Below are 22,543 nucleotides of genomic sequence, written 5' to 3'. Positions count from 1 at the left end.
GGAGGGGTATCCACCAGCCTGGAGCCACTGGAATGAGAGACTGCGGGGAGATGTGGCCTGCCCACCCTTGGCCTTGGGACACAGCCCTCCCAGGTGGGAGATCAAATGTCATAGTCAGGGGAGTGACACAGCTGGGGCCTTGGTGGGCAGCCAGCCTGCAGGTGCCACTCCAGGATGGAAGTGGGGAGGGAGGAAGGGGCAGGGGGCAATCCTGGGGGACAGCAGGGAGGCAGCCCCTCTTTCCTATGTCCAGGAGAAGGCACTAGAGGGGAGACTCAGACTGAGGAACTGACAGACCTGGTGCCAGGACACACACGCACGCGCGCGCGCACACACACACACACACACACAGTGATAACCGTCCTCCTGACCCTGGTGTGTAACTAGGACGGTGTTTATTCTCCACCCTAAAACCACACGCTGGCAGCCCTGCGCCGGCTGAGAGCGGGATGTTGGTGGGTGCAGAGGCTCAGGACCGGGACCCAGGGATGCCACCTGTCACTGTGGGACCCTGTGCAAGTCACTAACCGTATTGGGCCTCATTTTTCCTCTCTTGTGAAAGGGGACACTAATTCCTACCTCTCAAGACTGTTTTCAGGATAAAATGAATTAACATGAACCTCATACACTGAGTAAAAGCCTCGTGCTGCTTGGTCCTCCAGTTCTTTTCCAGGTCTGATGCTTGTCACATTCTACTTTTAAAACCATCGGATCCTATTTCTCTGTTTTGTACTTGACGGGAAGGGGCTAGGGAGGGTGTAGGGGGACATGGTCTGGGCCCAGGCAGAGGCCTTTGTTACCTGATGTCATGCCGGGTAGCTGTTAGGTGGACCGACCATCCTTATTTGCCCAGGATGAGGGGCTCCTGGAACCAGGCACACCTCCCACCCGTGGAGCCTGCTCCCATGTGAATCCATGGTAAGGAAGGACACAGGGTGCTGAGAAGGAGGTGCAGACTCCGTACCCAGCTTCCTAGCTCTTATGGGCCAGGGTGGCCTCTTTGGACCTCCAGGCTCCAGGACATTTTACTCAAACCCTGGCCCCTCACATGCTCCTTCTGTTTGCCCTTCTCCCCGGAGCTCCAGGGGTATCCAGACCCCCGGCAGATCCAGGGCAGGCAGGTGCAGGGCAGGGGTGGGCGTCAGGCCAGAGCTGCTATTGCCTTTGGTGGACAAGACGAGGAGTCTTCCTGAGCAATGGACTGAGACTACGGGTCATACCTGCGAAGGGTTTCCTGTTGTGGCCAAGGGAAGGAACAAATACAGGAAGCCCAGCACCCATGGGATGTTCACTCTGTGAGCCCTGATCTGATCCCACAGGACACACGTGTTCTTGCTGTGAGGCCAGCAGGCAAGCCTGAGGTTCACAGTCCCAATGGCTGCAAATGTGCTTTTCACTCTGCATCACCCTGCGTGGGTGGACGCCGCTCTGTGCAGCCCGGCTCCTCCTTCGGGCTGATGGGCTTCTTGCCCCTGTGCTGGGAGTAGTGAAGGCGGAAGGCAGCCTCACGCCTGGGGCAGACCCTTCCCAGGGCAGCCCCCCGACCCCCACTGATTGACGCAGGTGGTCTGAAGCCCCGGCACCCCCTGCCACCTTGGCAAGTTCTGAAAAGTATCCCATCTCCAGAATGGCTCCCAAAGTGACCTGAGCTTCCTGTGGCCCAAGGGCAGCCTGACTTCTCCTGTCTGTCCTGCTTCCCCTGCCCTTCTCTTCCCCAGCCTGGTCCCCGAGCACTTTAAACTTCCTGGTACTAATAGCTGCCTCGGAGTCTGCTACCCACAAGCCCAATCTGCCCCTCTGCTTGTTTACAGGGTTGATTCTTTTCTTTGTTGTTTCTCTATTAACCATAAACGGCCTGTGACAATTGTTCTTCTGTAGCTCATATAAAGACAATTTTAAAAAATGTGTTTGATTAGTGTGGCCTTTCAGCAAACACTATGGAGTGACTACGGCAGGCTGGGAGCTGGGGCACAGGGATGACCTGAGGGGCAGAGATCCTTTCTCCTCCTCTCCCTCCCCCTCCTTCTGCACCCATCTCCCCCTTCCCCTCCCCTCTGATGTTCCTGCCCCCAGCTTTGTTCTCTCCTACCCTTGCCAGGGACCCTCCCTGCACCTCCATTCCTGGAAATGACTCTCCATCTCCCTTCCCCTCTTCCCTCAGTCCCTGCAGAACTTCCCAATTCCCAGGCAGGCCTGGGTGGGAAGTCTCTGACCCCTGGAGACCTTGCAAGTGTCCCCTAACTCTGTCATTCACCTTCAGCCCCTGCTTTTCTTCGGTGGGGAGGAGAAAGTTGAGGCTTGGGAGGAAGTGGTAGGAGAGAAGGGAGAAGGAAGGAGGAAAGATAGGTTCTTAATTTGTTACCAAGTCCAAGCTCGTACTTCTTGCCACACGACAGGCCAATCCATGGAGAGACAAGCTGTTGGGACAAGGAATAGCGATTTCATTTGGAAAGCCAGCAGACAGAGAAGATGGTGGACTAGTGACTCGAAGAACCATCCTAGCCCAGTTAGAATTCAGGCTTGCTTTATACTAAAAGGGGAGGGGATGTGGCTGGTGGCTGCAAACTTCTTGGTGCCAGCCAGACCCTGGAGGGGATGTGATAATCCTTTGTTCCTGTAGCTGTCTACGCAGGTCAGGTCACCATGTTCCTGTAAATCTCCAACAAGACAAATGTGGTTCTCTGTTGTGCAACTTTGATCTCTATATGAATGGAAAAGTGTTATACCTTTAAAGGTCAGAGCCTTGAGAATGGGCTATTATGTATATTTCAGGCTATAAACAACATTCTTAACTCCAAGCAAAAGCAATAGAATACAAAGGTGAAAATAAAAGAAACAGATCCGATATGGAGTCAGATTTGTTCTTCAGTATTACAATTTCACCATGGTTTCCTCCTGGGCTTTTATGGCTTTCTCCACCCCAGAGGGAGTGAGACAGGCTGACGGGGAAGAGGCTGGGCACAAGAGAGCCAGAGTCCCCTGGAGTCTCTATCTAGTCTCAGATGTAGCACCTGCAGCTGAGGGTCCCACCTATAGGCCAAGGTCTCCCCCTCTTCTCCAGGCAGGCTTCAGTGGATGGGCTGAATCCCCTGGCTCTGGGTTTTTCTCCTCAGGGGCTTCCCTGCTCCCTTGCTTTCCTTCCCCCAACCCAACTCAAGAAGAGGGCCCGTGGCCTGGGAGGCCACATACCTGCTGCCACCTGTCCTGCTGGTGCTCTTGGCCTCAGATGAGGGGCAGGCAAGGAGGGCAGAGGGATCAGGGCAAGAGGAGGGGGAGATGGCTAAGTGAGATAGGTATGAAGGGGGCTCTGGGGAGGAGAGGGCAGGGACAGGGTGGCATTGTGGCCAGAGGCCGGCTCTGGGGCTCATTCTCAGTGTAGACACAAAGAGCGTGGCTCCCTGAAGGGGGGAAGCCCTCATCTCACAGCCCTGCAGTGGCGGTTGGCAGGGTTCCCTGACCTGAGGAAACAGAGGCCAGAGTTGCTGTGTAAACTAGAGGACAGGACAACTCCGTGCAATGCTGGTATCCAACCCAGCAAAGCTTAAAGATGAAAACCCACACAGGGAAATATCAGCACATAGTTGTACTGTATTAACCACGTTCCAGGCTCTGGACAAGCCCCAGTAGCTTTGATTCTCTAGCCAGGATGACCTCAGCTTGGGCTTCTTCATCATGGCTGAACTCAGGGGGTTCTATTGGTGTGGAATCTACGAGTCTTCCAGGAACTCTGGTCTCAGAACCATCTGTCTGGTACATCCCAGGGTGAGTTCCTTTCCTCCTTTTGTGTGCCTCTCAGACTTCCTGAATCACAAGATGTTAGGGCTGGAAAGGACCCTAAAAATCACTTCCTTCAACCGTTTCATAGCTGAAAACTAGGGCCCCTTCCCAAGGTCTTTGGCTGGTCAGGGGCAGAACCAGCACAGAACTAAGGCCTGCTAGCTTTCCCGTCACCCACATTTCTCTGACCCTTTTTGTTGCTACCAGCAGGACTCCTCCATTGACGTGTGATGATTGCAGAGCTTCCTCAGGCTTGAACAAGACTGGCTTACTGGTCCATTCCCAGGCATCCCTACCCCGACCCTGACCCCCAACTTCCTCTCAAAGGGCTGTGCTCGAGATGGGTCACAGGTAACTGGGTGAGGGTCAAGAAATGTGGACACAGGAGACAGCCAGGTAGCGAGGCAGACATGAGGCCCTGGGGGTGGAGCTGAGAGGCATAGCAGCCGAGGCCTCAGAGGGCCTGAACTTGCCCCTGATAGTAAGAGTCCTTACCTGTCAGAGTGGGAACTTTGGGGTCATCCCTAACCAAGGCCCTCAGTATTCCTCTTGCAAACTTCAGAGTTGCAAAGCATCCCCTGCATTCTCTGCAATGGTCAGGGCTTGAGTGACACCTTCCCAGACTCCTGCCCTATGGGAGCCTGTCCAGCCGTTTGGATGCCTTAGGACCCAGATCGGTGGCTGGGTCATTCACTGCCCAAGCCTTGGCTCGTTCCCTTCTCCATGTAGGGCATGGGGCTAGGCTCCGGGAGGGGAATCAAAAACCTTGAGACCCCATCCTCAGCTGGAGGAGCCCACAGCCCAGCCAGGGAGACAGACAAGTAAATTAAGGATTATGATGCAGGGTGGTAGGTAACATCATAGAAGCATGTTGGGTGGAGGTCCAGTGAAGAGAGGAACAGGTTGATGGAGAAAGCCACGGTTTGGACTCTCCTGGGGGACTCCCCAGAGGAGGTGACACCACCTGGGCCTTGTTGGTTGAGCAGGAATTTATCCAGGGGAGACAACACAGGTTGGGAGGGTGGAGGGAGCCATTAAACGTTGAAAGTGTATGACATGTTCAAATGAAAACAGAAGAGACTATAGAACACATCCAATATACAAGTGACAGTGTGATGCCTAATCTAAAATTGTGGCATGTCACAGTGAAGGAAATCCAACACTACTGAGCATGACACCTCCATTCATCTGCAGGGCCATGTGTGGCCTCTACTTACCCAGGCCTGGGGGCTAGAAGTGGGGAGCCCTGGAGTGTGGGGCAAATAGATAGGAGTGCTCCCCTCCCTGTCACCTCCTCCAGCTTCAACACTGCTCACCACCAGGAGCACCAGGAGGACCACTGCTGCCATCAGCCCTGTCATTGACAGGCACTGTCCCCTCACCCCTGTCCTCTCAGCCCTTCATTTCCTCCCACACACTGCTGACTGCCAAATGCCTCCAACTACCACATTCCCACAGATACCTGGCTCTTGGGATGAAATGGAGTCAGACAGTTCACTTCCGGTCACTTCACCTCTTTGAGCCTCAGTTTTCTCATCTGCAAAATGGGACCAATAACATTCCCACTTTCATCTGGGTTCTTACCTTTGGCACTGTGACATCTGGATATTATTCTGAACAGTTCTTTGTTGTGAGGGCGCATCCTGTACATTGTAGGATATTTAGCAGCATCCCAGGCCTCTACCCGTTAGACAGCAATAGCACAAATACCCCCAGACTGCACAGCTGTGGCAACCAAAAATGTCTCCAGACATTGGCAAGTTCGTCTTGTGGGACACAACCTCCCCCAGTTGGGAACCACCATTTTACAGGGTTGTTGTGAAGATTAAATGAGATCATGGACTCAGAGGGCCCAGTGCCAGGCATGTGATCAGGGCTGCTTCTTTCTCCTCCTTCCCATTCCAGCCCTTCTCTATCTTTCAATACAAGCAGGGGAGCTATCCCGGATCTGCAGGGGTCTAGGGAAAGGGCACACTCTGTGGTTACTACCACCCATGGCCGGATTTCTTCTCTAACCCCGCCTGATGGTTTCCAGGTGGATGATGACAGCGGAGGTGGCACAAGTGAGAGCCACTCACCCCGCCTTCCTCCTGGAGGAAGGCCTCATCCTTACACACCTGCCCACCGGACCTCAGACCACCCTCCCTTCTCCTCTCCAACCCCTCACTCCATTTCTGGCCATGACACAGGTCCTATGAGCAAGGCTGACATCTCATTATGGCTGAGGGCAAGCAAGGTCCTGTCTAACAAAAACATTCCCAAACGAGCTGTCTGAGCAGGAGGCAGTGAGATCGCAGCAGAGGCTGCGTGACTCACTGGGATTTTGCCCAGGGGGCTCTAGCATCTGGTTGGCAGCTGGATTCGATGACCTTTTATATCACCCTAGAGAAGTGATGAATCTGCAGTTCCAAGTAATCTTTCCCATGATGTGGCAGGACATCACCCTTCTGCCCACATGGCCTGGAGTTCCCAGAGTTCTGAGTCATTCCTTGGGGGCACTTCTGTCTCTGTGTGTGACCATAGAAAAAAGAATAGGTGAACATACATCAAAATATCACTACGATTATCTCTGGGCAATGGGATTAGAGGAGGGAAGGAAAATTCCACTCAATAAAATGAAGGACTGGCTCTGGAGCCAGATTACGTGGATCTAAATCTAACTTCTACCTTATATGAGCTGTGTGATCCTGGGTAAGTTATTTAATTTCTCTGGATCCCAGTTACCTGGAACAATAATATTACCTACCTGATGGGTAATAAGGTAACACATGTAAAGTATGTGTTTGCCTAGCACATAGTAAGCACTCAATAACTGTTAGTGTGTTTTAAGTGGTGGGTTTATGGACAACTTTTACCTTTTTAGAGTGAATTTTCATATATTTTTCTGATAAAGATTAACTGAATATAGTTTTTAAAAGATTTTATAAATGCTGAATACATTTTACATAGTTATTCTTGTAATAGCCATAATCTCCCTTTAAAGCTGGGCACCACCTAAGTGTGGCAGCTGATCCTGGAGGAAATTGCTTGTGGTTTGAAGGTATGATGTTTCAACTGCACAAGAAGTATTTACCAAGTAACTGTTGATATCATTTGCTCTATGTCATCTACTTAGTAAGCACGATTAAATCTTGAGTCTTATAATTTCAATACTAGGTCTTTAAAAATTATCTAATTTTTCTAAATTGAGACTTTAAAAATTCTGCTAAAAATTTTTTTTCGAAACAAGCAAATTTCACAGCAACTAATTTGTCTTTAGGACTATTTTTGCTTTCTACTCTAATTAAGGCACAAATTATTGCTCTAGAACTCCTGTGAATGTCTCGAAATTTAGAGTAATTTTAAAAGGGTCTCATGGCCAGATAATGTTAGGAAGGGCTGATGCTAGATGCACATTGGTCTCAAGATTTATTTCCTTGTTGATCCCTGATTGCCCAACACACTCTGGGTGTAGAGGGAAGGACTTGTGACCTAGCTTAGACCAGGGCATCACAGGGAAATAGTGCCACTGTGTGGGGTCCAGTCTGTGCTAGAGGTAGGAATCAGCCCCTCCCTGGAGAAACTTTTTCTTTCTTTTCAGAAAGGCTGCAGTTCTCTAATAATTCTCTTTTATTGTTAAGGCATTATGCATCCGACTATGGCAAGACCAATTTCAGCTGGCAGATCTCTGTGGTCAAAGCCTGGCCTGATTTCTACCCTGATGGGCATTCTGACTTCTCAACTCGATCTTGGACCAGAAGCCCATGTGCCTTTCTGGATGAGATGGCCAGATATGTCCCAGACTTTCTCTGATGACTCATTCGAGGGCCTTACTTCACTCCCCAAACCCAGGTATTAACCTTCTAGAATCCAGCCACTACAGATTTTACAATATCAACATCACTTCCACATCTAGCAACAAAGAGGAACTGCCTCTTGTTTATTGCATCTCCCTAGCACCTGGCATGGTGCTTGGCATATGGTAGGTGCTTGGAAAATATTTGTAGAATAAATGAATGTGCCCCTGAGAAGAGTGCTCCAGCCTCTCTCATTCCCTTCTATAAGAGGGAAAGGAATGCCAAGAAGGAGGGGGCATTTGAAGGCCAAGTTTCCTTCCAGGAAAAAATGGCTTACACAAAAGGGCTGAATTATCAATCATTTTAACAGGGTTCTTTACAGAGGAGTGGGCAAGGATAAGGGAACAAGTAAGGGAAGGGATCGTGATGCATCCAAAGACTGGGAGCTGTTAACACCCCCACACTTGAAAGAGCAAGGAGAAAGAATTGTGTTATTGGAACTGAGTGAGCACCAGGGCCATGGAAGAGGGACCACCAATAAGAGCTGTAGCTACAGAGGAAAGCAGCCCCTGTTTAAACCACGGCAGATGAGGAGGGAGTAGGAGGAAGTAAAGACCCCAACTTATTTCTCCTCCTGGCCTCCAAACTCTTGCCAATATCTTCCCTTGACTCGACCCATCAGTAAGCCAGTAAGCTGGGAGCCTGGGTGATGCAGTCCAGAGGGGGTCAGTCTCCTTGGGACAGAGCAGGACTAAGCAGAAAGAACATGGGTTGGTGGAGGGGGCAGGAGAGGAGAATAACCAGCACAGTGGTCAAGGATGTCAAAGGCAGCAGAAAAGCCAAGAAGGGGAGGACTGGGAGGAGGCCACTTGTGACTTCTAAGGATCAGATTCAAAGGCATGAACAGCAAAGCCATCTCTAAAATTTTTTTTAAATAACAGAAATACAAGATAGAGAAGCAAGAAGGACTATAATTCTGCAGCCTGTGGAAGAAAAATCACATTCACAGAAAGAGAGACAAAATGAAAAGGCAGAGGACTTTGTACCAGATGAAGGAACAAGATAAAACCCCAGAAAAACAATTAAATGAAGTGGAGATAGGCAACCTTCCAGAAAAGAATTCACAATAATGATAGTGAAGGTGATCCAGGACCTCGGAAAAAGAACAGAGGCAAAGATCAAGAAGATGCAAGAGGGCTTTCCTGGTGGCACAGTGGTTGAGAGTCCGCCTGCCGATGCAGGGGACATGGGTTCTTGCCCCAGTCTGGGAAGATCCCGCATGCCGCGGAGTGGCTGGGCCTGTGAGCCATGGCCGCTGAGCTTGCACGTCCAGAGCCTGTGCTCCACAACGGGAGAGGCCACAACAGTGAGAGGCCCATGTACCACAAAAAAGAAAAAAAAAAAAAAAAGAAGAAGAAGAGGCAAGAAATGTTCAACGAAGACCTAGAAGAATTAAAGAACAAACACCTTGAAGAATTAAAGAACAAACAAACAGAGATGAACAACACAATAACTGAAATGAAAAATACACTAGAAGGAATCAATAGCAGAATAACTGAGGCAGAAGAACAGATAAATGACCTGGAAGACAGAATGGTGGAATTCACTGCCATGGAAAAGAATAAAGAAAAAAGAATGAAAAGAATTGAAGACAGCCTAAAAGACCTCTGGGACAACATTAAACCCTACAACATTCGCATTATAGGGGTCCCAGAAGGAGAAGAGAGAGAGAAAGGACCCGAGAAAATACTGAAGTGATTATAGTCGAAAACTTCCCTAACATGGGAAAGGAAATAGCCACCCAAGTCCAGGAAGCACAGAGAGTTCCAGGCAGGATAAACCCAAGGAGAAACATGCCAAGACACATAGTAATCAAACTGACAAAAATTAAAGAAAAAGAAAAATTATTAAAAGCAACAAGGGAAAAATGACAAATAACATACAAGGGAACTCCCAAAAGGTTAACAGTTGATTTCTCAGCAGAAACTCTACAAGCCAGAAAGGAGTGGCATGATATTTTTAAAGTGATGAAAGGGAAGAATCTACAACAAAGATTACCTGGCTAGGATCTCATTCAGATTCGACAGAGAAATCAAAAGCTTTACAGACAAGCAAAAGCTAAGAGAATTCAGCACCACCAAACCAGCTCTACAACAAATGCTAAAGGAACTTCTCTAAGTGGGAAACAGAGAAGGAAAGGACCTACAAAAACAAACCCATAACAATTAAGAAAATGGTAATAGGAACATACATATTGATAATCACCTTAAATGTGAATGGATTAAATGCTCCAACCAAAAGACACAGGCTCTCTGAATGGATACAAAAACAAGACCCATATATATGCTGTCTACAAGAGACCCACTTCAGACCTAGGGACACATACAGACTGAAAGTGAGGGGATGGAAAAAGATATTCCATGCCAATGGAAATCAAAAGAAAGCTGGAGTAGCAATATTCATATCAGACAAAATAGGCTTTAAAATAAAGAATGTTACAAGAGACAAGAAAGGACACTACATAATGATCAAGGGATCAATCCAAGAAGATATAAAAATTATAAATATATATGCACCCAACATAGGAGCACCTCAATACATAAGGCAACTGCTAATAGCTATAAAAGAGGAAATCAACAGTAACACAATAATAGTGGGGGACTTTAATATCTCACTTACACCAATGGACAGATCATCCAGACAGAAAATTAATGAGGAAACACAAGCTTTAAATGACACAATAGACCAGATAGATTTAATTGATATTTATAGGACATTCCATCCAAAACCAGCAGATTACACTTTCTTCTCAAGTGCGCACGGAATATTCTCCAGAATAGATCACATCTTGGGTCACAAATCAAGCCTCGGTAAACTTAAGAAAACTGAAATCATATCAAGCATCTTTTCTGACCACAACGCTATGAGATTAGAAATCAATTACAGGGAAAAAAAGGTAAAAAACACAAACACATGGAGGCTAAACAATATGTTACTAAATAACCAAGAGATCACTGAAGAAATCAGAGGATATCAAAAATTACCTAGAGACAAATTACAATGAAAACACGACGATCCAAAACCTATGGGATGCAGCAAGAGCAGTTCTAAGAGGGAAGTTTATAGGAATACAAGCCTACCTAAGAAATAAGAAAAATCTCAAAGAAACAATCTAAACTTACACCTAAAGGAACTAGACAAAGAAGAACAAACAAACCCCAAAGTTAGTAAAAGGAAAGAAATCATAAATCAGAGCAGAAATAAATCAAATAGAAACAAAGAAAACAATAGCAAAGATCAATAAAACTAAAAGCTGGTTCTTTGAGAAGATAAACAAAATTGACAAACTTTTAGCCAGATGCATCAAGAAAAAGAGGGAGAGGGCTCAAATCAATAAAATTAGAAATGAAAAAGGAGAAGTTTCAACAGACACTGCAGAAATACAAAGCATCCTAGGAGACTACTACAAGGAACTCTATGCCAATAAAATGGACAACCTGGAAGAAATGGACAAATTCTTAGAAAGGTATAACCCTCCAAGACTGAACAAGGAAGAAATAGAAAATATGAACAGACCAATCACAAATAATGAAATTGAAACTGTGATTAAAAATCTTCCAACAAACAAAAGTCCAGGACCAGATGGCTTCACAGGTTAATTCTATCAAACATTTAGAGAAGAGCTAACACCCATCCTTCTCAAACTCTTCCAAAAAATTGCAGAGGAAGGAACACTCCCAAACTCATTCTATGAGGCCACCATCACCCTGATACCAAAACCAGACAAAGATACTACAAAAAAAGAAAATTACAGACCAATATCACTGATGAATATAGATGCAAAACTCCTCAACAAAATACTAGCAAACAGAACTCCAACAACACATTAAAAGGATCATACACCATGATCAAGTGGGATTTATCCCAGGGATGCAAGGATTCTTTAATATACGCAAATCAATCAATGTGATACACCATATTAACAAATTGAAGAAGAAAAACCATACGATTATCTCAATAGATACAGAAAAAGCTTTTGACAAAATTCAACACCCATTTTTGATGAAAAACTCTCCAGAAAGTGGGCATAGAGGGAACCTACCTCAACATAATAAAGGCCATATACGACAAACCCACAGCAAACATCATTCTCAATGGTGAAAAACTGAAAGCATTTCCTCTAAGATCAGGAACAAGACAAGGGTGTCCACTCTTGCCACTATTATTCAACATAGTTCTGGAAGTTTTAGCCACAGCAATCAGAGAAGAAAAAGAAACAAAAGGAATACAAATTGGAAAAGAAGAAATAAAACTGTCACTGTTTGCAGATGACATGATCCTATACATAGAGAAACCTAAAGATGCCACCAGAAAACTATTAGAGCTAATCAATGAATCTGGTAAAGTTGCAGGATACAAAATTAATGCACAGATATTTCTTGCATTCCTATACATTAATGATGAAAAATATGAAAGAGAAATTAAGGAAACACTCCCATTTACCATGGCAACAAAAAGAATAAAATACCTAGGAATAAACCTACCTAGGGAGACAAAAGACCTGTATGCAGAAAATTATAAGACACTGATGAAAGAAATTAAAGATGATACCAACAGATGGAGAGATATACCATGTTCTTGGATTGAGAGAATCAATATTGTGAAAATGACTATACTACCCAAAGCAATCTATAGATTCACTGCAATCCCTATCAAATTACCAATGGCATTTTTTACAGAACTCGAACAAAAAGACTTAAAATTTGTATGGAGACACAAAAGATCCCGAATAGCCAAAGCAGTCTTGAGGGAAAAAAACCGAGCTGGAGGAATCAGACTCCCTGACTTCAGACTATACTACAAAGCTACAGTAATCAAGACAATATGGTACTGGCACAAAAACAGAAACATAGATCAATGGAACAAGATAGAAAGCCCAGAGATAAACCCATGCACCTATGGTCAACTAATCTATGACAAAGGAGGCAAGGATATACAATGGAGAAAAGACAGTCTCTTCAATAAGTGGTGCTGGGAAAACTAGACAGCTACATGTAAAAGAATGAAATCAGAACACGCCCTAACATCATACACAAAAATAAACTCCAAATGGATTAGAGAACTAAATGTAAGACCGGACACTATAAAACTCTTAGAGGAAAACATAGGAAGAACATTCTTTGACATAAATCACAGCAAGATCTTTTTTGATCCACTTCCTAGAGTAATGGAAATAAAAACAAAAATAAACGAATGGGACCTAATAAAACTTAAAAGCTTTTGCACAGCAAAAGAAACCATAAACAAGACAAAAAGACAACCCTCAGAAGGGGAGAAAATATTTGCAAATGAAGCAATGGACAAAGGATTAATCTCCAAAATATACAAGTAGTTCATGGAGCTCAATATCAAAAAACAAACAACCCAGTCAAAAAATGGGCAGAAGACCTAAATAGACATTTCTCCAAAGAAGACATACAGATTGCCAAAAAGCACATGAAAAGATGCTCAACATCACTAATTATTAGAGAAATGCAAATCAAAACTACAATGAGGTATCACCTCACACCAGTTAGAATGGGCATCATCAGAAAATCTACAAACAATAAATGCTGGAGAGAGTGTGGAGAAAAGGGAATTCTCTTGCACTGTAGGTAGGAATGTAAATTGATACAGCCACTATGGAGAACAGTATGGAGGTTCCTTAAAAAACTAAAAATAGAATTACCATATGATCCAGCAATCCCACTACTGGGCATATACTCAAGAGAAAACCATAACTCAAAAAGACACATGCACCTCAGTGTTCATTGCAGCACTATTTACAATAGCCAGGTCATGGAAGCCACCTAAATGCCCATCGACAGACGAATGGATAAAGAAGATGTGGTACATATATACAATGGAATATTACTCAGCCATAAGAAGGAACGAAACTGGGTCATTTGTGGAGACGTGGATGGATCCAGAGACTGTCATACAGAGTAAAGTAAGTCAGAAAGAGAAAAACAAATTCCCTATATGCGGAAACTAGCAAAATGGTACAGATGAACTGGTCTGCAGGGCAGAAACAGAGACATAGATGTAGAGAACAAACGTATGGACACTAACAGGGGGAAGCGGCGGGGCGTGGTGGTGGGATGAACTGGGAGATTGGGATTGACATGTATACACTGATGTTTATAAAGTGGATGACTAATAAGAACCTACTGTATAAAAATAAATAAAATAAAATTCAAAAAAATGAAATACAAGATAATAAAAGAACACCAATTGAAGGGGCAGCAGAGACAAATGAGGGGTTTTCAGGACAGGTGAGACTGTGCCCACGTGAACATGGAGGAAAAAATGGCTCTGGGGGTGGGAGGGCAGTAGAACTTAAAGATACTGGAAGAGAGAGGACATAGGTGAGAAAGCAAGTTCCTGGGGATTGTCAAAGGCAGGGAGGGGGGAGAGAGAGACAGAAAGAGAGAAAGAGAGAGAGAGAGAGGAGGGAGAGGGGGAGAGAGAGAGAGAGAGAGAGAGAGAGAGAGAGAGAGAGAGCGAGCAGTCATCTTGGAAAAGGAAAATGGAAATCTGGGATGGACATAGACAGGAGGAAGAAAGAAAGAATTTAGAGAAAAATATATTGAAGAGGGAGGAAAATAATGCCAGCTACTTTTTTTGAGCACTTGACAATGTGCCATACACATTTACATACCCAGATAGTGAAGCCAACTGGAGAGTTAGGAAACCTGCCCAATAGCTAGTAAATAACAGAGCTGGGCTTACTCACCATAAGAAGCAGAGCCTGTGTGCTTAACCCCTACTCTGTAGTTTCAATTTCTGTCCCACTCAGCCTACCAATCCTACACTCTGCCCCATGCTCAGGCTAGACATCTTCCCCTGCCCCTGCCAGATCTGGATGACTCCTGATCCAATCAAGTGGCAGGTGAGATTCCCTACACCTATGATGCCTTTCACCAGGTTCAGTGCCTGGGTCCCTTCTTCTAAGCTCTGGTGTTCTCAACCAGATCTTCCCTTTGGCTGGACATCCTGCCTCACTATGGCCCCTGGACAGGGGTTGAGATCTTTAGCTTAGAAAATATATCTTAATAATGGGAGAATGGCCTCAGCTGGAAGTGGCGGAGAGTGACAATGCAAATACAAAGAGAGAGGTGGGAGCACGTCAAGTCTGTGAGGGATCAGGAGTGAGAGAGAGTTTGGGGGTGGAAGGCAGGGGTTTGGATCCAGGAAGATGAGATCGAGCAAAAGCAGGACGGGACCAAAGAGGGAAGTGGGAAAAGGAAATCTTAAGTGGCCGCTTAGCAGCAGATGATGTTTGTAGGCTCTAATGTCTGTGGTTGGTGGTGCCAGCTAAGGGTGGAGTGGGTACTGAAAGTCACTCTCTCAAGCCCACTTCTCAGGCAGGGCTGGGCAAGGGATTTCCCAGGTTGGGCTGATGGTGTGCCTGGATAGAGTTTGAGTTGTTTCAGTTTCGAGAAGCTTATTTCCCTGCCAGTTGTTGGCAGCCACACCCTTTCCCATCCCAGGGCCTGTCTGGGTGCTGGCCATGGTCCTGACCGGACTCTTGTACTTCTCTGGCCGCCCAGGTGGGCGAGAGTGGGGATAGGAGGATAACAGAATCTGAAAGAGGGTGAGGATGTTCACATATGTTGATTTATTTCTAGGGAAGGAGGGGGAGTAGAGCTGTGTATTTGAGGATAGTGACGATTTGGAAGAGCTGCTATAGGCAGTTTACTAGGAAACTTCCAGACATTCTGAAAGGGATTACGCAGCAGCTGTGAAGTCTTAGCCAAAGTTAGACATCAGGAGTATGTCATGTTTCCAGTCATGCCTCTGGTTCTAGGGCTTCCCTCAGCAATGGTCACCACTGTATCCAGGAACACTGAGGCACCAAGAGACCTGAGTTCTCCAGCACGTACATGGTAGTTGAATAATGCATGCATACGTGAATGATGGCATTCAGCTGGAATGATGTAATAGAGGGGAAAAGATCTCTGTGCCCAAGTGTGAAGTGGCAGGTATCTTTGAATTCAGATTTAGCAAAAGGAAAGGAAGGACCCTGTGCTTGGGAGTGGGGTGGTGCAGAAATGTTCCTATGCTCAGACATGAGAATTAGGGGATTGAACTACAAATTAGCACAAGCTAAGAGAAGAGAGAGTTTGATGTGCACACGCTGTGAATTCATATGCATGAATTGGCAAAGATTTCTTGGTACCTGCCCTTTGCTATGAGGCTCAGAGGAATAAAAAATATGCTTTTCTCAGGTAGGAAGGATGTGAGAAGAAGAGGTCAGAATGGGGCATAAGTGGGACAGAAAGTAAGATAAAGATTCATGGGATTTCTGAGTTCTGCTTCTGCCTAAGATACAGAAAGCTAGAAACATTTAAAATAGCACCCAAATCATGAAATACTTAGATAGAAATTTAACAAAATATGTGCAAGATTTGTATGCTGAAAACTATAAAACATTGGTGAGAGAAACCATAGAAGAAATATGTCCACGGATTGGAAGACTCAATAGTGTTCAGATGTCTAGTTCCCTCCACATCGAGCTACAGATTCAGTGTAATCCCATCAAAAGACTAGCAGGCTTTGGGGAGAGTGCAGGGGGGAGAAATTGACACACAGTGTCTAAAATTTACATAACAAAATTACTAGAACAGCTAAAACCATTTTGGAAAGGAACAGTGTAGTTGGATTACTCACATCACCTGATTTCAAGACTTGTTATACAGCCACAGAGAGTGGTCAAGATGGGGTGATATTGGTAAAAGGATAGACACGTAGATCAATGGAACAGAGCAGACAGTCAAGAAGTAGACCTACATGTCAAGGGATTTTCAATAAAGATACTAAGGCAGTTGAATGGAGAAAGGGTAGTCTTCTAAACCATGAGAAGGCTGGTACAGGCAGGACAGTGGGCTGTCCTCTTGGAGGTCTGGGATCCTCAGCACCGCGCTGCTGGGCTGCAGTGGTGGCTCCTCCTCTCCTCCCCTCCCCCACCCCACTCCCCCTCCTTGAATCATAAAGCCAGATCCCAGTTCTGATGATTACTCAACCTCCAGGAGCCGGTTCCTGTGGGCAGCGCCTGACAAGCCTGACCCTCTCCTTCCTGCAGTTCAAGGGAAAGACGAGATCTTGCACAAGGCACCCTGCGTCTGTCCTCCACAAGGGAAGGGTGACATGGAGCCTCTTGGGCTGCTCATCTTGCTCTTTGTCACAGGTAGGATTCCCTTCCTCCGCTGCCTTCTTTCCCCCTCCTTCCTTGAGTATATGGCAAGTGGGTGGGTGGGTAGGGAGCACTGAGCCAAAGTGTGAAGATGGCTGAAATTCTCGGCATGTCCCGCACCCCCTCTTCTCACTGTGCCCCATATTCTTCATCATCTCCCTCTCTCCCCAGCATCAGATTCTTCATGTACGTGGAAGTGTCAGAGGCTGGTGGATTCGGACACCTAGAAAGGGAAGGAGTTCTGATGGTGGCATCTCAGGCACTAGCTAGTAGTTGGGGGAAGTTTTGGGGGGCACTGGTAAGAGCCCCTAAAATTATGAACCACTTAACTAGCCCCAGAAGAGTAGCAGCGTGGGAGGGAGAAAAGAACCTGGTACTGGCAATCTGCATCTTTGGGGTGCCCCTCCTGTGCTCTGAAGGTCCTCTTGTCCTCAGCCCTGGATGGGAGGTGAAGGGGCTGAAGATTTTGTGATTGAGCTGGGGAGACTGGCATCCCAGATTCTTGCACATGATGGCCTTTTCTCGTTGGGGAAGGGTGCCTCTTGCTCCCCCAGAGCAATAGGCATACCTGGGTGAGAGGAGAGACTGTTCCAATGGAGCTGGAGCTTCTTGGCTGGAGGTGGAGTAAGGGAGGGGGATGCGTTGGCCTGCCCAAAGGCAGAGGGATGGACTGGGTAGTATGGAGGGGGCACTGCTCACCAGGTCTTTCTGGTTCCAAAAGACAGGCCACCAGCTCCCCAATCCTTTTTACAAGTTTCTGTCACCATGTGGTTGAAGAGAGGGGAGGCTGAGGCAGAGGGCACTGGGTGGTTCTCTTATAGCCCCTGCCCTGGCAATAGACTGGCACTCTAAGCCCACCCCAAGGAGGGTCCCTAAAATAGCAGCCTCATGTCTCTCCCAAAATAGTTCTGAGACGCATCCCTCCTGAAAGGGGAACAAAGGCACAGAAATAGGGAAGCTGGAAGCTAAAGGTCAGAAAGAGGAGAATGCAGTGCTGGTATGAGCATGGGCAGCTGCAAAGGAAGCAAGGATGGAGGGCGTGGGGTGGGGGTGCCCAGCCCCACGTGGGACCAGCCCCAGGCCTGAGAGGGTCACTGGCCCTGCTCTCTTGAGATGGAGTGGGAGAGGGGAGGGCTTGATTTCATGTGACAGGAAGAACATGAGTGGACTAGGACTGGAGGGAACTTCAAGACCAAATGTCTCTGGAAATAGGCCCAGAGAGGGTCAGTTATTTCTCTAAAGACGTCCAGCAAGTCCAATGGTGATAAAGCCAGATCCAGGACCCGGGTTTCCTGGTTTCCAGCTTCCTATAAACACATACCTGGGTTATACCACCTTCTCCCAACCTGTGTAAAGGCCTGAGTTCCTTAGGTGTGGGATTTCTGTCTCTTCTGTTCATTGAACATAGTAGGTGTTCAATAAACATTTGGTTAGTGAATGAATGTCTCCTCCCCAGAGCTATCCCGAGCCCACAACACCACGGTGTTCCAGGGCATGGCAGGCCGGTCCCTGAGGGTCTCCTGCCCCTACAACTCCTTGAAGCACTGGGGGAGACGCAAAGCCTGGTGCCGCCAGCTGGGTGAAGAGGGCCTGTGCCAGCAGGTGGTCAGCACTCACCCCTCGTGGCTGCTGTCCTTCCTGAAGAGGCGCAATGGGAGCACGGCCATCACGGATGATGCCCTGGGTGGCACACTCACCATTACTCTGCGGAATCTTCAAGCCCACGACGCTGGCCTCTATCAGTGCCAGAGTCTCCATGGTAGCGAGGCCGACACCCTCAGGAAGGTCCTGGTGGAGGTGCTGGCTGGTGAGTGGGCAGCTGACTGCACCCTGGCCTGCTCTTGGGCCTGGGGTCGTCTTTAGTATCTGAGCACAGGACCACCCTCAGGGCTTTTGGGGACCCTGGGAAATCCCACAGTGTGGATCTTGTCCCTCCCCACCCCACAACTCAGGGTCAACTCAGGGTCGCTGTGGATAGTTGTGCAGGTTGCTAACTGCACAAGGGGGTCACAATCCAGCCCTGCTGTCTCTCTCCAGGCTGTGCTCCCTGGTGGAGGACTGCATCACTTGCAGGAAGGGTACAGTTCTCTAATTTGCCCAAGGCGCCTTATGAGCTAGCTGTGGTCCTGCTTCCCCCAAACAGCTTTATCCATTTGGCATCTGGTTAGGATGTGAGCACTGAGGTGGTCCTTAAGGAGTAGGAGGACATTCACCTATTCCTTCACCCAACCACCCAACGGACCTACCAACATAGATTAAGCACCAACCTGGTACGGAGAAACAACCCTAGAAAGGAACACTGCTGTGACCCTGGGCAACGTGCTTCTCCTCTCTGGGCCTCCATTTCCCCATCTTGAAATGGAGGTCGTGGTGCCTGTGCTGCTGACCCCACAGGGCTCCCATGAGACACAAATGACATGACAGAGTTAAAATTGCTTGGGGGTCAGTGACAGTCGTTGCCCCAGCCTCCTGCTGCTAACTGCTCGGGATCCTCATTTCAGGCTTGACTAGGTGAGATGCGCAGTGGTGGGGTCCTTCTCATCCCTGAGTTTGCACAGGGGATGCCCTTCAGGAAAGCTTTCTGTCTGTGTCTCCGGAACGTGATTGTGTCCCAAAGGACAACAAATCTGAGGTTACGTGTCCCTTTTCTGACTCTCCCCTTGTCCAACTCCTCTCTCCAACATGGCCCCTTATCATGGAAATGAAGGTTGAAAGTAACATTTGTCTAAGGTGGGGAGGGTAGGGGACACCGCCTGCCTTAGACCCCAAACCCTACCACCATGAGAGTAGGGGGCGAGGACACACAGATTTTCAGCCCTATCAGGGTCTAAGGCTCAGCTGACTCCCAAGAGAATAGCAGGAAAAGAATAACAACAACAACAACAACAATAATCCATAGCTGGTACAGGCAGCTCGACTGTTTACACAGGACTTTCAAAAACACCCATTATTTCGTTTGATCTTCCTAAAGACCCTGTGTGATGGGAGGGTGGGAGCTGCAGTTACTGAGCTCCCGTGAGGGGATGGGCATTACACAGGATGCTTTCACTGTATCCTGCAACACTATTATTAAGAAGGTGTTCCTAATTGCCCCACTTTACAGGTGAGGAGATTGAGGCTCAGAGAGGTTAACAACTTGATCCACCCAGGGTCATGTCCCAGAGAGCCTCCCCCCACCCAGAGAGGTTCTCCCCACTGTGGCATCAAGGAGGGGGGCTAGAAGCTCACAGGCTCTGTCTCCCACAGACCCCCTTGATTACCAGGACCCTGGAGATCTCTGGATCCCTGAGGAGTCCGAGCGCTTTGAGGATGCCCAGGTGGAGCACAGCATCTCCAGGTATAGTGACAAGTCTTTCCTAAAATCCCTGGGCAGACCTCCACCCTGCAGAGCCAAGGCATGGGGTGGCAGCTGGGGGGTGGCACGTGCCAGAAGTACAAATTCCAAGGCAATGAGACACTAAAGTGTCTGCATGTGATCTTGTCTAAACACCCCTCCAACCAGCCAGTGTGTGTTGGTATGACTGTGCCAGTTGTTAAAATATTGCAAAACTTCCCTAACAGTTTGTAAGTAGCTGCTGCTCCAAGACTGCTGAGTGGTCGGCCTCCCACCCCCTTCCCTGGCAGCCCTCAGACATCTCCACAATTCAGCAACAATGAAACTTTGAGTATTTTAGTACAAAACTGGTACCCTCAGACCCCTGTTTCCCTGATGGGACCAGAATCAGTTCCGACTGGTTCTTGATTGGTGTTTAAACACTGTGAGTATAACCATGAAGTGCACATGTGCATGCAGACACACACACACCATACCACACCATCATGCAGAAAACTGCTCAGCAAGGGAGGTAACTGTTTAAAAGCAGTCAGCAGGCAGATCCATGCCTGGAACTCAGGTCTCCTGACTACAGGTTCCCCCAAGCCCCGCAAAGCCTCATCCAGGGATGGTGCTGGATGGGGAGATATCCTCAACCCCCGGAGCTCCTCGTGTCTCCCCATTCCTTCTATGAGGGCAGATTCCAGTCTGTGGGTCCCCTCATGGCCTCCCACATGTCCTCTTTTTTTTCTCCAAGGAACCTTTCTGAAGAGGAGAGCCCCTTCCCACCCATTTCCATCCTTTTCCTCCTGGCCTGCATCTTTCTCAGCAAGCTTCTGGCAGCCAGCGCTCTCTGGGCTGCAGCCTGGCATGGGCAGAAACGGAGGACACCCCATGCCAGTGGGCTGGACTGTGGCCATGACCCAGGTTACCAGCTCCAAACCTTGACAGGTGAGCTTGGAGAGCACGGTGGCCGCTGGGGGCTGGTGAGGTGGTGCTGAGAGGGGCCAAGTGAGTACTCTGTCTGTTGCAGAGCTGAGAGACACGTGACAGGAGGACCCACGGTGGAGGAGAGGCCCAGGAGAGGTCTGCACGGACCACCCCAGCCTGCTGCACACCCGCCCCTTGGCCACCAAGTCTCCTGGTTCTGCTTTCGCAAAAGGCCACTCTGCCTGTACCCTGCTTCTCTTGGCCCCTGGAAGCAGGGATTTGTGCGTGTGTGCACGTGTGTGTGTGTGTGTGTGTGTGTGCGTGTGCATGGGAGGTGGGAAGGACATCTACCAACTTCTGGACATTGGACATTAAACACTCTCACAAATAAATCCAAGACTTCATGCTTAACTGATGGTTTAGGGCGTCATGAAGGTCTCTTTTGCTACAGGGCTAGGAGAGTGAATTCAGATGAGGAAAAGATAAAAGGTCTGGCTCCTTGGGGCCTAGGGTTTTAGGATATCATGTCCCTCCATTCCCACAGGCTCCAAACTGGCCAATCTTTTTATTCTTCTCTCTCCCTCCCAGAGATCTGATTACCAAGCCCTGCCTCCTCCTGTGGAATTTCTCTAGCATCCTCTCCTCTCCTCCTCCTGCCTCCTGCCCATCAGTTTCCTAGGATTACTGCTGGGCCCCCTGCCCCAGGCCCCCTTCCTCCCTCCACCCCCCTCAAGTCCATCCAATTCCCAGCTGACTCAAACCTCTAGCAAACCTAGAGGTTTGCTTTTATCATGTTACTCCGCCTCCGGAGAAATGGCAAGGGACTGGGTTGCAGAGTGCAGCGAACCAGAGCTGGGGACTACTGGTGCAAGCCCCTTATCCTGTGGAAGGGAAACTGCGACTCAAAAGGGAAAGGATTTACCCAAAGTCCCTCGTAGAGCCTGGAAATCCTACTTTCACTTGGCGTTCAAGATGTCCTTCCCTCTAGCTCAATCCTACTCATTTATTTGTATATTTATTCAATAAATATTTTCCGTGCCAGGTACTAGTCTAGGCATTGGGGACATAACAGTGAACAAAACAAGCAAAGATTTCTGCCCACACAGAGCCACGTTCTAGTGGGAAGAGAGCAGACAAACAGAGTAAGTCAGTCAGTCAGATGGTTAGGAGTACGGGGAGTGCAGAAGGCGCGGGGGATGATGCAATTCTGAAGAGCAGTCAGAAGGAACCGTTTGAGAAACGCTTTGAGGAAGCAAGGGGGGAAGAGTGCCAGGCAGCTCAGGGAACCTTCTCTCTCTCTTCAACACACACACGCCACCTGAGGTGGAGTGAGGAGAATGGGACGGACACTACCCTGAGAGTGGGTTGCCCCGAAGAGGAGGAAGCAAGTTGGCCACATCCTCAGGTTCTCTGTCCTGGGCCTCAGGGAGGTAGAAGCCCAGGAGCCCCTGTGGCCATGGCCACACTGGGCTGCGTTGCCCCCTAAGCTGGGTGTGGGTACCTGGGGTTTTG

General features: G+C 47.9%; 2 protein-coding genes across 4 annotated transcripts in view; one reads left to right on the top strand and one right to left on the bottom strand.

The window, feature by feature from the left end:
• The window catches only part of LOC115860714 (adenylate cyclase type 10-like), a 119,852-nt gene that overhangs the window by 44,729 nt on the left and 52,580 nt on the right, over window positions 1–22,543 (bottom strand). For all 3 annotated transcript variants that reach the window (XR_009565936.1, XR_009565937.1, XR_009565938.1), the window contains exons 32-34: window positions 6,094–6,284; window positions 5,240–5,314; window positions 2,363–2,417 (exon numbers count right to left, since the gene is read on the bottom strand). The gene's annotated coding sequence lies outside the window, so the exon portion shown is untranslated. The remainder of the gene's footprint in view (window positions 1–2,362; window positions 2,418–5,239; window positions 5,315–6,093; window positions 6,285–22,543) is intronic.
• LOC115860715 (triggering receptor expressed on myeloid cells 2) lies at window positions 16,630–21,304 on the top strand. The gene is made up of 5 exons (XM_030870790.3): window positions 16,630–16,782; window positions 18,245–18,595; window positions 20,035–20,125; window positions 20,859–21,052; window positions 21,135–21,304. Exons 1-5 carry the CDS (start codon window positions 16,743–16,745, stop codon window positions 21,149–21,151), a joined length of 693 nt encoding a protein of 230 aa, XP_030726650.1. The 5' UTR covers window positions 16,630–16,742; the 3' UTR covers window positions 21,152–21,304.

The sequence above is a fragment of the Globicephala melas genome, chromosome 11 (genome assembly GCF_963455315.2).
Source record: "Globicephala melas chromosome 11, mGloMel1.2, whole genome shotgun sequence".
NCBI lineage: Eukaryota > Metazoa > Chordata > Mammalia > Artiodactyla > Delphinidae > Globicephala > Globicephala melas.
The sequence above is the reverse complement of the archived record's forward strand: the minus strand, read 5'-3'. Positions and strand labels throughout refer to the sequence as shown.